This window comes from Oncorhynchus nerka, linkage group LG2 (assembly GCF_034236695.1).
Source record: "Oncorhynchus nerka isolate Pitt River linkage group LG2, Oner_Uvic_2.0, whole genome shotgun sequence".
Classification (NCBI taxonomy): Eukaryota; Metazoa; Chordata; class Actinopteri; order Salmoniformes; family Salmonidae; genus Oncorhynchus; species Oncorhynchus nerka.
The window spans coordinates 14668932-14684090 of record NC_088397.1 but is presented as its reverse complement, the minus strand read 5'-3'; the positions used below and the strand labels follow the sequence as shown (position 1 = coordinate 14684090).

The 15159-nt window shown below is 50.0% G+C and overlaps 1 protein-coding gene across 1 annotated transcript in view; it reads right to left on the bottom strand.

Moving 5' to 3' along the window:
• LOC115127219 (uncharacterized) overlaps positions 1-15159 on the bottom strand; it is a 93545-nt gene that overhangs the window by 52784 nt on the left and 25602 nt on the right. The window contains exon 2 of the mRNA XM_065023646.1: positions 6426-6538. Coding sequence (XP_064879718.1) covers positions 6426-6538 — 113 coding nt within the window. The remainder of the gene's footprint in view (positions 1-6425; positions 6539-15159) is intronic.

Sequence of the window (15159 nt, the reverse complement as noted above, 5' to 3'; positions counted from 1 at the left end):
TCACTGAACAAGCAGCGAAGAGCAGGGTATCACACAAATGACAAGCTGACGACCAGGTTCCACAATGAGAGGATTGCTGCCTGCCCCACATCTGTTACTCAGACTGGAGGGGAACGAGACAACATAATTAGGAGCACTGCCTACTTTTGTTTCAGTTAAATGTTTTCCTCAGAAAGGATGAAAATGCTGTATAATAAACACAATTGACTGAATAAGGAAATCTCTTCAGTCCTGGTCGACAAGGGTGTGGACTGTGGAGGCATTTTTACATCCTAGAATAAACACAATGTATTATAAATGTAACTAGTTATCTAGTTATCTATTGGTTTACCTAATCAGCAAGCCCGTGATTAGTTTAATCAAGTGGTGATGCACTGACTGTAACTAAAACCTGGGTACCACCTGGACTGAAGAACACTGTTGTAAAGTATTCCACACTACAAAAGAACAAACAACATCGGAAGTCCCTGGACCGTTTCTAAAGAGAGAGCCACCAGCAAGACATTTGGTCTTAAGCATGGCAGTGGCTGATTCAATGATGCACACTGGGCTCTCTGTGTCCACTTCTGAGAATTTAGACATTTTTCTCTTGAACTGAACACTGCTCAACAAACAACAAATGGGTGCCATACAGACTGAACCCATGGAACGACAGGAATTACCTCCTTTGCCCAAACAAAGTGGAACGGGAGGCACCAGAAATAGAATCCAATGTCAATTGGACCGCAATGTTGCGACTACTGCACAGAGAGACACAGATACAGCCAAAGAGATACACAGAGACACCCACAGAGATACACAGAGATACACAACGACACCCACAGAGATACACAGAGACACCCACAGAGAAACACAGAGATACATAGAGACACTTACAGAGATACACTGAAACACCCACAGAGACACACAGAGACACCCAAATAGATACACAGAGATTCACAGTGACACCCACAGAGATACACAGAGATACCCACAGAGAAACACAGAGATACATAGAGACACTGACAGAGATACACAGAGACACCCACAGAGATACACAGAGATACACAGAGACACCCAAAGAGATACACAGAGATACTCAGAGCCACCCAAAGAGATACACAGAGACACCCACAGAGATACACAGAGACACCCACAGAGATACACAGATATACACAGAGACACCCAAAGAGATACACAGAGATACTCAGAGACACCCAAAGAGATACACAGAGACACCCAAAGAGATACACAGAGATACCCACAGAGATACACAGAGACACCCAAAGAGATACACAGAGACACCAAAAGAGATACACAGAGATACACAGAGACACCCAAAGAGATACACAGAGACACCCAAAGAGATACACAGAGACACCCAAAGAGATACACAGAGACACAGATATACACAGAAGAGATACACAGAGATACACAGAGATACCCACAGAGATACACAGAGATTCACAGACACCCACAGAGACATCCACAGAGATACACAGAGACTCCCACAGAGATACACAGACACCCACAGAGATACACAGACACCCACAGAGATTTTTATTTATTTTATTTCACCTTTATTTAACCAGGTAAGCAAGTTGAGAACAAGTTCTCATTTACAATTGCGACCTGGCCAAGATAAAGCAAAGCAGTTCGACACATACAACGACACAGAGTTACACATGGAGTAAAACAAACATACAGTCAATAATACAGTAAAAAAAAAAAAAAAAAAAAAAAATAAAAAAAAAAAAAAAAAACAAGTCTATATACAATGTGAGCAAATTAGGTGAGAAGGGAGGTAAAGGCAAAAAAGGCCATGGTGGCAAAGTAAATACAATATAGCAAGTAAAACACTGGAATGGTAGTATTGCAATGGAAGAATGTGCAAAGTAGAAATAAAAATAATGGGGTGCAAAGGAGCAAAATAAATAAATAAATTAAATACAGTTGGGAAAGAGGTAGTTGTTTGGGCTAAATTATAGGTGGGCTATGTACAGGTGCAGTAATCTGTAAGATGCTCTGACAGTTGGTGCTTAAAGCTAGTGAGGGAGATAAGTGTTTCCAATTTAAGAGATTTTTGTAGTTCGCTCCAGTCATTGGCAGCAGAGAACTGGAAGGAGAGGCGGCCAAAGAAAGAATTGGTTTTGGGGGTGACTAGAGAGATATACCTGCTGGAGCGTGTGCTACAGGTGGGAGATGCTATGGTGACCAGCGAGCTGAGATAAGGGGGACTTTACCTAGCAGGGTCTTGTAGATGACATGGAGCCAGTGGGTTTGGCGACGAGTATGAAGCGAGGGCCAGCCAACGAGAGCGTACAGGTCGCAATGGTGGGTAGTATATGGGGCTTTGGTGACAAAACGGATAGCACTGTGATAGACTGCATCCAATTTGTTGAGTAGGGTATTGAGGCTATTTTGTAAATGACATCGCCAAAGTCGAGGATTGGTAGGATGGTCAATTTTACAAGGGTATGTTTGGCAGCATGAGTGAAGGATGCTTTGTTGCGAAATAGGAAGCCAATTCTAGATTTAACTTTGGATTGAGATGTTTGATATGGGTCTGAAGGAGAGTTTACAGTCTAACCAGACACCTAAGTATTTGTAGTTGTCCACGTATTCTAAGTCAGAGCCGTCCAGAGTAGTGATGTTGGACAGGCGGGTAGGTGCAGGTAGCGATCACAAGAGCATGCATTTAGTTTTACTTGTATTTAAGAGCAATTGGAGGCCACGGAAGGAGAGTTGTATGGCATTGAAGCTTGCCTGGAGGGTTGTTAACACAGTGTCCAAAGAAGGGCCGGAAGTATACAGAATGGTGTCGTCTGCGTAGAGGTGGATCAGAGACTCACCAGCAGCAAGAGCGACCTCATTGATGTATACAGAGAAGAGAGTCGGTCCAAGAATTGAACCCTGTGGCACCCCCATAGAGACTGCCAGAGGTCCGGACAGCAGACCCTCCGATTTGACACACTGAACTCTATCAGAGAAGTAGTTGGTGAACCAGGCGAGGCAATCATTTGAGAAACCAAGGCTGTCGAGTCTGCCGATAAGGATGTGGTGGTTGACAGAGTCGAAAGCCTTGGCCAGATCAATGAATACGGCTGCACAGTAATGTTTCTTATCGATGGCGGTTAAGATATCGTTTAGGACCTTGAGCGTGGCTGAGGTGCACCCATGACCAGCTCTGAAACCAGATTGCATAGCAGAGAAGGTATGGTGAGATTCGAAATGGTCGGTAATCTGTTTGTTGACTTGGCTTTCAAGACCTTAGAAAGGCATGGTAGGATAGATATAGGTCTGTAGCAGTTTGGGTCAAGAGTGTCCCCCTTTGAAGAGGGGGATGACCGCAGCTGCTTTCCAATCTTTGGGAATCTCAGATGACACGAAAGAGAGGTTGAACAGGCTAGTAATAGGGGTGGCAACAATTTCGCAGATAATTTTAGAAAGAAAGGGTCCAGATTGTCTAGCCCGGCTGATTTGTAGGGGTCCAGATTTTTCAGCTCTTTCAGAACTTCAGCTGAATGGATTTGGGAGAAGGAGAAATGGGGAAGGCTTGGGCGAGTTGCTGTTGGGGGTGCAGTGCTGTTGACCGGGGTAGGAGTTGCCAGGTGGAAAGCATGGCCAGCCGTAGAAAAATGCTTATTGAAATTCTCAATTATGGTGGATTTATCAGTGGTGACAGTGTTTCCTATCTTCAGTGCAGTGGCAGCTGGGAGGAGGTGTTCTTATTCTCCATGGACTTTACAGTGTCCCAGAACTTTTTAGAGTTAGTGTTGCAGGAAGCAAATTTCTGCTTGAAAAAGCTAGCCTTGGCTTTTCTAACTGCCTGTGTATAACGGTTTCTAGCTTCCCTGAACAGCTGCATATCACGGGGCTGTTCGATGCTAATGCAGAACGCCATAGGATGTTTTTGTGTTGGTTAAGGGCAGTCAGGGTCTGGGGAGAACCAAGGGCTGTCTGTTCCTGGTTCTAATTTTCTTGAATGGGGCATGTTTATTTAACATTGTTAGGAAGGCATTTTTAAAAATATCCAGGCATCCTCTACTGACGGGATGAGATCAATATCCTTCCAGGACACCCCGGCCAGGTCGATTAGAAAGGCCTGCTCGCTGAAGTGTTTCAGGGAGCGTTTTACAGTGATGAGTGGAGGTCGTTTGACCGCTGACCCATTACGGATGCAGGCAATGAGGCAGTGATCGCTGAGATCTTGGTTGAAGACAGCAGAGGTGTATTTAGAGGGGAAGTTGGTTAGATGATATCTATGAGGGTGCCCGTGTTTAAGGCTTTGGGGGTACCTGGTAGGTTCATTGATAATTTGTGTGAGATTGAGGGCATCAAGTTTAGATTGTAGGATGGCTGGGGTGTTAAGCATGTTCCAGTTTAGGTCGCCTAGCAGCACGAGCTCTGAAGATAGATGGGGGCAATCAGTTCACATATGGTGTCCAGAGCACAGCTGGGAGCAGAGGGTGGTCTATAGCAGGCGGCAACGGTGAGAGACTTGTTTTTAGAGAGGTGGATTTTTAAAAGTAGAAGTTCAAATTGTTTGGGTACAGACCTGGATAGTAGGACAGAACTCTGCAGGCTATCTTTGCAGATTGCAACACCGCCCCTTTAGCAGTTCTATCTTGTCTGAAAATGTTGTAGTTTGGAATTAAAATTTCTGAATTTTTGGTGGTCTTCCTAAGCCAGGATTCAGACACAGCTAGAACATCCGGGTTGGCAGAGTGTGCTAAAGCAGTGAAAAGAACAAACTTAGGGAGGAGGCTTCTAATGTTAACATGCATGAAACCAAGGCTATTACGGTTACAGAAGTCATCAAAAGAGAGCGCCTGGGAATAGGAGTGGAGCTAGGCACTGCAGGGCCTGGATTCACCTCTACATCGCCAGAGGAACATAGGAGGAGAAGAATAAGGGTACGGCTAAAAGCAATAAGAATTGGTCGTCTAGAACGTCTGGAACAGAGAGTAAAAGGAGGTTTCTGGGGGCGATAAAAATAGCATCAAGGTATAATGTACAGACAAAGGTATGGTAGGATGTGAGTACAGTGGAGGTAAACCTAGGTATTGAGTGATGAAGAGAGAGATATTGTCTCTAGAAACATCATTGAAACCAGGAGATGTCATTGCATGTGTGGGTGGTGGAACTAATAAGTTGGATAAGGTATAGTGAGCAGGACTAGAGGCTCTACAGTGAAATAAGCCAATAAACACTAACCAGAACAGCAATGGACAAGACATATTGACATTAAGGAGAGGCATCCTTAGTCGAGTGATCAAAAGGGTCCAGGGAGTGGAGAGGTTGGTTTGGGGGTCACGGCGATTTAGACAGCTAGCCAGGACATCGGTAGCAAGCTAGCATAGGATGGAGGTCTGTTGTTAGCCACCTTGCTCCGTCAGTAGATTAGTGGAGTTCCGTGTTGTAGAGGGATTAGTCCAAATCACACAACAACAAAAAATAAAAACAATAGATATAGTTATAGAGGCCCAAGAAGAAACATGTTAATAATAAAAATAAATAAATTGTCCGATTGTCTATTCTGAGAGCATCCGGTAAGACAGCTAACGGTTAGCAGGCCGCAGATGGGCATTCAGGTAACGCCGCGACGGGAGGAGCCAGCCGGATCTCCTTCGGGTAGATAACGCCGGCAGTCCAGTTGTGAAGGCCCGGAGGGGCCCGTAGGCAGTAAAACGGGTCCGGATAGGTGACTGCAGCCCAGGAGTGATTGACGGAGCTCAGGAGTGGTTGACGGAGCTCGCTAGCTCCGAGTAATTGATGTTTGCTCCGAATCGACGAAAGCAGATAGACACACGGATAGCAGCCAGCTAGCTGTGAGATCCGGGGAGTGAATGTCCAGAGAGCAGTTGAAATCCAGGGACATGGAGAGAAAAATCGGGTCCGGTATGTTCCGTTCCGAGCCGCTGCGCCGTACAAAACTGGCGATAGATTTTCGAGTTAAAGGATAGCTAATGACCACAAACCGTGGTTAGCTGAATACGAACGAGTTGCCAGTAAAGAAGCTAACTAGCTTCTGATTAGCTTCTTGGAGTTTCTGGCTAGCTTCTTGGAGGATTGCAGATTTGATTGCAGATTTGAGGTAAATAATACGTATTTATACATATCAATTGGTGAGGCAGGTTGCAGGAGAGTGTATTGAAGATGAGTTGATGGAAAATAAAAATAAAATGTATGTGAAAAAAAAAGTTGTAAATATATATATATACACGACACGACAAGACGAGGACAAAAGACGTCTGAACTGCTATGCCATCTTGGAAAAAAGAGGTACACAGAGACACCCACAGAGATACACAGAGACACCCACAGAGATACACAGAGGCACCCAGAGATACACAGAGGCACCCACAGAGATACACAGAGGCACCCACAGAGACAGTCTATCTAGTGGACTTTGAGGTCAGGGTGTAGTGGGCTGTGTGACTCACCGTCTCTGTGGTCATTGTCTGGCTGTAGAAGGTTCTGGGTCAGGGCACTGCATGCTACCCCGGGCAGGACAAGGACCAGCAGCCACAGCATCACACAGCTGTTCTCCAACGATCTGCCAACACACACGCACGCACACACACACACACAAGCTACAGTTACACATCTGACTGTGGGCCTACTGTGAACATCTAGGTTCACACCCTGATTCAAATCCCCCTGGGGACAGATGGACCTGTGTGTGTGTGGGTGTGTGTGTTCCTGTGCCTGTGTATAATTCCCTGGGTCAAGTCTGACAAGCCCAAGCCAGTGCCTCTCATCTCAAGACTATTCATGATGGCAGACTGGGAGTTAAATAGAGCTAGAGAGTAGTAGCTTATTCTACTAATCAAGACTAGTGTACATTTATTCAGTTATAGAAGCCCCTTGGAAAAGACCACAGAGCTCACTTAGTCATGTAGGACCGGCCAGCCACAAAGCCATCATTGTCCAATGTTAGCGCCGAGGGGCTAATTATTTAATTTGGCTGTCTGGTTATCAGCGGTAAGTAAATATAAAACGGTAAATAAAAGCAAAGTAAATGTATTTGTAATATTACTCAAAGGTGCTCATTCTAATTTCCTAAACTTTCACTTTAAGGACAGGTTTTGTGATTCTGAGGTGATTTCAGTGTTCCTAGTTTACTGTTTCAGTTGGTGGTGGACTGTTGGGGGTTGTTTGAGGCTGTTTGGAGGGTCATCTGGTGACACAGCAGTCAGAACATGGTGACACGTGTTCCGACAAAGCCCAGTAAAGTGTGAGCATTTGAGCCCTAGATATCAACCTTTTTAGAACTATACTCTAAAGACAAATACTGCACCAAAAAAGCTTAACAGCTTAAAACGGACATCAAGAAAGACAAGAGATTTGCTCCAATCAACTCCCACCGGTCCCTATGTCATCAGTCATTGGGGATAATGAGATTTTGATCTGTGGCTGAAGCAAGTCACCTGCCTCTCCTCCTCTAACCCCAGCCCCTGACTCCGCCTCTAACCCCAGCCCCTGACTCCGGCCTCTAACCCCAGCCCCTGCCCCCGGCCTCTATACCCAGCCCCGGCCTCTATCCCCAGCCCCTGTCCCCGGCCTCTCCCCAGCCCCTGTCCCTGGCCTCTATCCCAAGCCCCAGCCCCGGCCTCTATCCCCAGCCCCGCCTCTATCCCCAGCCCCCCCAGCCCTGCCCCCGGTCTCTATCCCCAGCCCCCGGCCTCTCCCCAGCCCCTGCCCCGCCCCCCCAGCCCCCGGCCTCTATCCCCAGCCCCTGCCCCCGGTCTCTATCCCCAGCCCCCCGGCCTCTATCCCCAGCCCCTGCCCCCGTCTCTATCCCCAGCCCCTGCCCCCAACCCCTGCCTCTATCCCAGCCCCTGCCCCGGCCTCTATCCCCAGCCCCAGCCCCCGTCCTATCCCCAGAGCTACACACTTAGATAAAAGGCTTCCAAAGGGTTGTTCGGCTGTCCCCATAGAATAAACCTTTTTTGTTCCAAATATAGCGCTTTTTGGTTTCAGGTAGAATTATTTGGGGTTCTATGTAGAACCATCTGTTTAAAGTGTTCTAAATGGAACTCAAAAGGGTTCTACCTGCAACCAAAAAGGGTTCTTCAAAGGGTTTTCATATGGGACAGCCGAAGAACCATTTCAAGAGTATACGTCACTGCTCAAACCCCTGATCCGCTCAGAGGCTGGTGCTTTTTGCCCCCGCCCACATCCATCACCAAGCAACCCCTTCCTTCTCCCCCTCCTTCCCAAGCTGCCCCTTCCTTTTCCCCCTCCTTCCCAAGCTGCCCCTTCCTTTTCCCCCTCCTTCCTTCCTGCTGCCCCTTCCTCCTCCTTCCCAAGCTGCCCCTTCCTTCTCCCCCTCCTTCCCAAGCTGCCCCTTCCTTCTCCCCCTCCTTCCCAAGCTGCCCTTCCTTTTCCTTCTCCCCTTCCTCCTTCCCAAGCTGCCCCTTCCTTTTCCCCCTCCTTCCCAAGCTGCCCCTTCCTTCTCCTTCCCTCCTTCCCAAGCTGCCCCTTCCTTCTCCCCTCCTTCCCAAGCTGCCCCTTCCTTCTCCCCTCCTTCCCAAGCTGCCCCTTCCTTCTCCCCTCCTTCCCCAAGCTGCCCCTTCCTTTTCCCCCTCCTTCCCAAGCTGCCCCCCCTCCTTCCCAAACTTCCCCCTTTTCCTCCTTCCCAAGCTGCCCCTTCCTTTTCCCCCTCCTTCCCAAGCTGCCCCTTCCTTCCCCCTCCTTCCTAAGCTGCCCCTTCCTTCTCCCCTCCTTCCCAAGCTGCCCCCTTCCTTCTCCCCTCCTTCCCAAGCTGCCCCTTCCTTCTCCCCTCCTTCCCAAGCTGCCCCTTCCTTCTCCCCCTCCTTCCTTAAGCTTCCTTTTCCCCCCTCCTTCCCAAGCCCCTTCCTTCTCCCCTCCTTCCCAAGCTGCCCCTTCCTTCTCCCCCTCCTTCCCAAGCTGCCCCTTCCTTCTCCCCTCCTTCCCAAGCTGCCCCTTCCTTCCCCCTCCTTCCTTCTCCCCCTCCTTCCCAAGCTGCCCTTCCTTCCCCCTCCTTCCTCCCCCTTCCCCTTCCCAAGCTGCCCCTTCCTTCCTGCCCCTTCCTTGCCCTTCCTTCTCCCCTCCTTCCCAAGCTGCCCCTTCCTTTTTCCCCCCTCCTTCCCAAGCTGCCCTTCTCCCCCTCCTTCCCAAGCTGCCCTTCCTTCCTTCCTTTTCCCCCTCCTTCCCAAGCTGCCCCTTCCTTCTCCCCCTCCTTCCTTTCCTTCTCCCCTCCTTCCCAAAGCTGCCCCTTCCTTCTCCCCTCCTTCCCAAGCTGCCCTTCTCCCCCCTCCTTCCTCTGCCCCTTCCTTCCCCCCTCCTTCCCAAGCTGCCCCTTCCTTCTCCTCCTTCCTCCCTTCCCAAGCTGCCCCTTCCTTCTCCCCCTCCTTCCCAAGCTGCCCCTTCCTTCTCCCCCTCCTTCCCAAGCTTCCCCTTCCTTCTCCCTCCTTCCCAAGCTGCCCCTTCCTTCTCCCCCCTCCTTCCCAAGCTGCCCCTTCCTTCTCCCCTCCTTCCCAAGCTGCCCCTTCCTTTTCCCCCTCCTTCCCAAGCTGCCCTTCCTTTTCCCCTCCTTCCCAAGCTGCCCCTTCCTTTTCCCCTCCTTCCCAAGCTGCCCCTTCCTTCCCCCTCCTTCCCAAGCTGCCCTTTTCCCCTCCTTCCCAAGCTGCCCCTTCCTTTTCCCCCTCCTTCCCAAGCTGCCCCTTCCTTTTCCCCCTCCTTCCCAAGCTGCCCCTTCCTTTTCCCCTCCTTCCCAAGCTGCCCCTTCCTTCTCCCCTCCTTCCCAAGCTGCCCTTCCTTTCCCCTCCTTCCCAAGCTGCCCCTTCCTTTTCCCCTCCTTCCCAAGCTGCCCCTTCCTTTTCCCCCTCCTTCCCAAGCTGCCCCTTCCTTTTCCCCTCCTTCCCAAGCTGCCCCTTCCTTTTCCCCCTCCTTCCCAAGCTGCCCCTTCCTTTCTCCCCTCCTTCCTTGCCCCTTCCTTCTCCCCCTCCTTCCCAAGCTGCCCCTTCCTTCTCCCCCTCCTTCCCAAGCTGCCCCTTCCTTTTCCCCCTCCTTCCTGCTGCCCCTTCCTTTCCCCCTCCTTCCCAAGCTGCCCCTTCCTTCTCCCCCCTTCCCAAACTGCCCCTTCCTTCCCCCTCCCTTCCCAAGCTGCCCCTTCCTTCCCCTCCTTCCCAAGCTGCCCCTTCCTTTTCCCCCTCCTTCCCAAGCTGCCCCTTCCTTCTCCCCCTCCTTCCCAAGCTGCCCCTTCCTTCTCCCCTCCTTCCCAAGCTGCCCCTTCCTTTTTCCCCCTCCTTCCCAAGCTGCCCCTTCCTTCTCCCCCTCCTTCCCAAGCTGCCCCTTCCTTCTCCCCCTCCTTCCCAAGCTGCCCCTTCCTTTCCCCTCCTTCCCAAGCTGCCCCTTCCTTCTCCCCCTCCTTCCCAAGCTGCCCCCTTCCTTCTTCCCCTCCTTCCCCTTCCCAAGCTGCCCCTTCCTTCTCCCCCTCCTTCCCAAGCTGCCCCTTCCTTCCCCTCCTTCCTGCTGCCCCTTCCTTCTCCCCCTCCTTCCTAATGCTGCCCCTTCCTTTTCCCCTCCTTCCCAAGCTGCCCCTTCCTTTTGTCCCCTCCTTCCAAGCTGCCCCTTCCTTCTCCCCTCCTTCCCAAGCCCTTCCCAAGCTGCCCTTCCTTCGTCCCCTCCTTCCCAAGCTGCCCCTTCCTTCTCCCCCCTCCTTCCCAAGCTCCCCTTCCTTTTCCCCTCCTTCCCAAGCTGCCCCTTCCTTTCTCCCCCTTCCCAAGCTGCCCTTCCTTTTCCCCCTCCTTCCCAAGCTGCCCCTTCCTTCTCCCCTCCTTCCCAAGCTGCCCCTTCCTTTCCCCCTCCTTCCCAAGCTGCCCTTCCTTTTCCTCCTTCCCAAGCTGCCCCTTCCTCCTCCTTCCCTCCTTCCCAAGCTGCCTGCCTTCCTTCTCCCCCTCCTTCCCAAGCTGCCCCTTCCTTCCCCCTCCTTCCTCAAGCTGCCCCTTCCTTCCCCCTCCTTCCCAAGCTGCCCCTTCCTTTTAAGACTCCTTCCCAAGCTGCCCCTTCCTTCCCCCCTCCTTCCCAAGCTGCCCTTCCTTGTATAGCTCCCTCCTTCCCAAGCTGCCCCTTCCTTTTCCCCTCCTTCCCAAAATTGCCCCCTTCTTCTCCCCCTCCTTCCTGAAGCTGCCCCTTCCTTCTCCCTCCTTCCCAAGCTGCCCTTCCTTCTTCAGCCTTCCCAAGCTGCCCTTCCTTCTCCCTCCTTCCCAAGCTGCCCCTTCCTTTTCCCCTCCTTCCCAAGCTTCTCCCCCTTCCTTCTTCCTTGTCCCTCCTTCCCAAGCTGACCCTTCCTTTTCCCCCTCCTTCCCAAGCTGCCCCTTCCTTCTCCCCCTCCTTCCCAAGCTGCCCCTTCCTTTTCCCCCTCCTTCCCAAGCTGCCCCTTCCTTTTCCCCCTCCTTCCCAAGCTGCCCCTTCCTTTTCCCCCTCCTTCCCAAGCTGCCCTTCCTTTTCCCCTTCCTTCCCAAGCTGCCCCTTCCTTTCCTCCCCCTACTCCTTCCCAAGCTGCCCCTTCCTTGACCCCTCCTTCCCAAGCTGCCCCTTCCTTCCCCCCTCCTTCCCAAGCTGCCCCTTCCTTCTCCCCCTCCTTCCCAAGCTGCCCCTTCCTTCTCCCCCTCCTTCCCAAGCTGCCCCTTCCTTCTCCCCCATCCTTCCCAAGCTGCCCCTTCCTTTTCCCCCCCTTCCTTCCCAAGCCTGTGCCACTTCCTTCTCCCCCTCCTTCCCAAGCTGCCCCTTCCTTTTCCCCCTCCTTCCCAAGCTGCCCCTTCCTTTTCCCCCTCCTTCCCAAGCTGCCCCTTCCTTTTCCCCCTCCTTCCCAAGCTGGACCCTTCCTTCCTTCTCCCTCCTTCCCAAGCTGCCCCTTCCTTCTCCCCTCCTTCCCAAGCTGCCCCTTCCTTTTCCCCCCTCCTTCCCCTCCTTCCTGCCCCTTCCTTCTCCCCTCCTTCCCAAGCTGCCCTTCCTTCTCCCCCTCCTTCCCAAGCTGCCCCTTCCTTTTCCCCCTCCTTCCCAAGCTGCCCCTTCCTTCTCCCCCTCCTTCCCAAGCTGCAGCCTCACAGCTTGGGCTGCCCTCGGGAGCTGGAGGATAAGAAAGGATCGGCTGTCTCTCATTCTCTCAATTCATTCAAAGGGCTTTACTCGCCTGGGAAACATATGTTTACATAATAGATAATAAACAAAAGTTAAATAAACAATTAAAAAAAGAACGGTAAACATTACACTCACAAAGGTTCCAAAAGAATAAAGACATTTCATATGTCATATTATGTCTATATACAGTGTTGTAACGATGTGCAAATAGTTAAAGTACAAAAGGGAAAATAAATAAACATAAACATGGTGTTGTATTTACAATGGTGTTTGTTCTTCACTGGTTGCTGTCACGCCCGGATCTGTTTCACCTGTTCCTGTGATTGTCTCCACCCCCTCCAGGTGTGGCTTGTTTTCCCCAGTGTATTTATCCCTGTGTTTCCTGTCTCCCTGTGCCAGTTCGTCTTGTATGTTTCCAAGTCAACCAGCATTTTTCCCTTCTCCTGCTTTTTGCAATTCTCCTTTTTCTAGTCCTCCCAGTTTTGACCTTTGCCTGTTTCTGGACTTTGTACCCACCTGCCTGACCATTCTGCCTGCCTTGACCACGAGCCTGTCTGCCTTGACCACGAGCCTGTCTGCCACTCTGTACCTCCTGGACTCTGTACCTGCCTGTCTGACCATTCTGCCTGCCTTGACCACGAGCCTGCCTGCCTTGACCACGAGCCTGTCTGCCACTCTGTACCTCCTGGACTCTGATCTGGTTTTGACCTTTTGCCTGTCCACGACCATTCTCTTGCCTAACCCTTTGGATTAATAAACATTTTAAGACTCCAACCATCTGCCTCCTGTGTCTTTATTTGGGTCTCGCCTTGTGCCTTGATAGTTGCCCTTTTCTTGTGGCAAGAGGTCACACATCTTGCTGCTGTGATGGCACACTGTGGTATTTCACCCAATAGATATGGGAGTTTATCAAAATTGTAATTGTTTTCAAATTCTTTGTGGGTCTGTGTAATCTGAGGGAAATATGGTCTCTCTATCTGGTCACCCTGTAACACCTTATGAGTGACAGCGACCTACAGCTAGTGTTCAGCCAACCACAGGGATGCACAATAACCCGCTACCCTGAAAGGGGAATCCTTTTCAAGTGAACCTGTTCATGCCCTCCCCTCCGCCGTGTGCTATGGGCTCTCCATGTCTTTTTGGTCAACTGATCAACTGACCACCTGACTCAACAGACCAATTAGTAAAGACAACAGTTACACTGTAAAAAAAATCCTGTGTCTGAATATTACTGTGCGTTATGACTGATTTATAAATATGTCTACTCATTGGCCACAAAGCCAATGGTTGGTTGAGTTGAACCTTGGAACAGTTGGATTTCATTCAAAAAGCATAGCTCTACCAGACACCAGTGTACTGTATTGCTACTGTATATATGAGTAACTCCGCTTGACTGTGGTCCGGAGGGAGGCGCTCACATGAGGTTTGCATGGTTAAGTAGGTTAAAATGATGAACTATGCAGGGACTTAATGTCTGAGACGGCAGAACATCCCAGACAACTGTCACAGGAACAGAACTAGCTCCTTGACCCTGTGCTATACAAAACATTAGGAACACCTTCCTAATATTGAGTTGCACCCCCTTTTGCGCTCAGAACAGCCTCAATTCGTCAGAGCATGGACTCTACAAGGTGTTGAAAGCGTTCCACAGGGATGCTTTTGACTCTAATCCTTCCCACTGTTGTGTCAGATTGGCTGGATGTCCTTTGTGTGGTGGACCATTCTTGATACAAATGGGAAACTGTTCAGTGTTAAAAACCCAACAGCGTGGCAGATCTTGACACACTCAAACCGGTGCGCCTGGCACCTACTACCATACCCCATTCAAAAGACACATATGTTTTGTCTTGTCCATTCCCCTCTGAATGGCACATGCACAATCCATGTCTCAATTGTCTTAAGGCTTAAAAATCCTCCCCTTCATCTACACTGATTGAAGTGGATTTAAAAAGTGACATCAATAAGGGATCATAGATTTCACCTGGATTCACCTGGTCAGTCTGTCATGGTGTTCCATGAGACATGTGTAAACGTGTGAAACAGGACAAATAAAAGCACTCACCTATTTATTTTGTTTAATTGTTTATTCGAATTCTTTGCGGTAGGGAAGTTCCACAATTTCCTAGAGAGACTGGGTGAACTTTTCGGAGATTGGGTAACCTTTCCAATAGTTGCTTAGGCTACTGCAACTGTTTCAGTCTCCAGCCATCGATCATCGTCATCATATCTGCTAGCCTGCTTTCATGTCTGCCAGAGATTTCCACAGCAAGAAACATGAGCATTCTTCAACTGAATGGTCACGCCTGATGCCCTCAATTGCCCATCGTGCCCACTCCAATACCCTATAATTCTGTATTTCTTTCTGACAGTAATGTGTATACAGGTAGGCCAGAAAAGCTACATCACTGATTGGAAGATGAGTGGCAACCCTGATTAGAAGCACCTGCTACTCATCAGTTGCTCACTTGTGTTCCCTGCAAATGTGGTTCTCAACTCAAATAAAATTGTACCTACACACTGAAGAAGGCTGCAGAGCCAAAACGTCTGTGTACGCTATCCCAGATGCAGTGAAAATAATAACGAAAAGAAAATGAAAATGAAGTAAGATTTATGAGAGATCTTTTGGCGTGCAGACACATGAAATTAGTTTTATTTGATCCCCTCAAAATCAGTCTGATGTTGGCTAGCGGTCCTTACCGCCGGTCCTTACCGCTAGCAGTCCAACTGATGTTGGCTAGCGGTCCTTACCGCCGGTCCTTACCACTAGCAGTCCAACTGATGTTGGCTAGCGGTCCTTACCGCCGGTCCTTACCACTAGCAGTCCAACTGATGTTGGCTAGCGGTCCTTACCGCCGGTCCTTACCACTAGCAGTCCAACTGATGTTGGCTAGCGGTCCTTACCGCCGGTCCTTACCACTAGCAGTCCAACTGATGTTGGCTGTTTGACGTTTAACCGTGACATTTTGGAATGTTCAACTGAAATTGTAACTAAGTAACATGTTTGCTGCAAATAGAACACTTCAGGGAACACTGGAACTCTGCCAACATTCCATTAGAGCTCTTTGT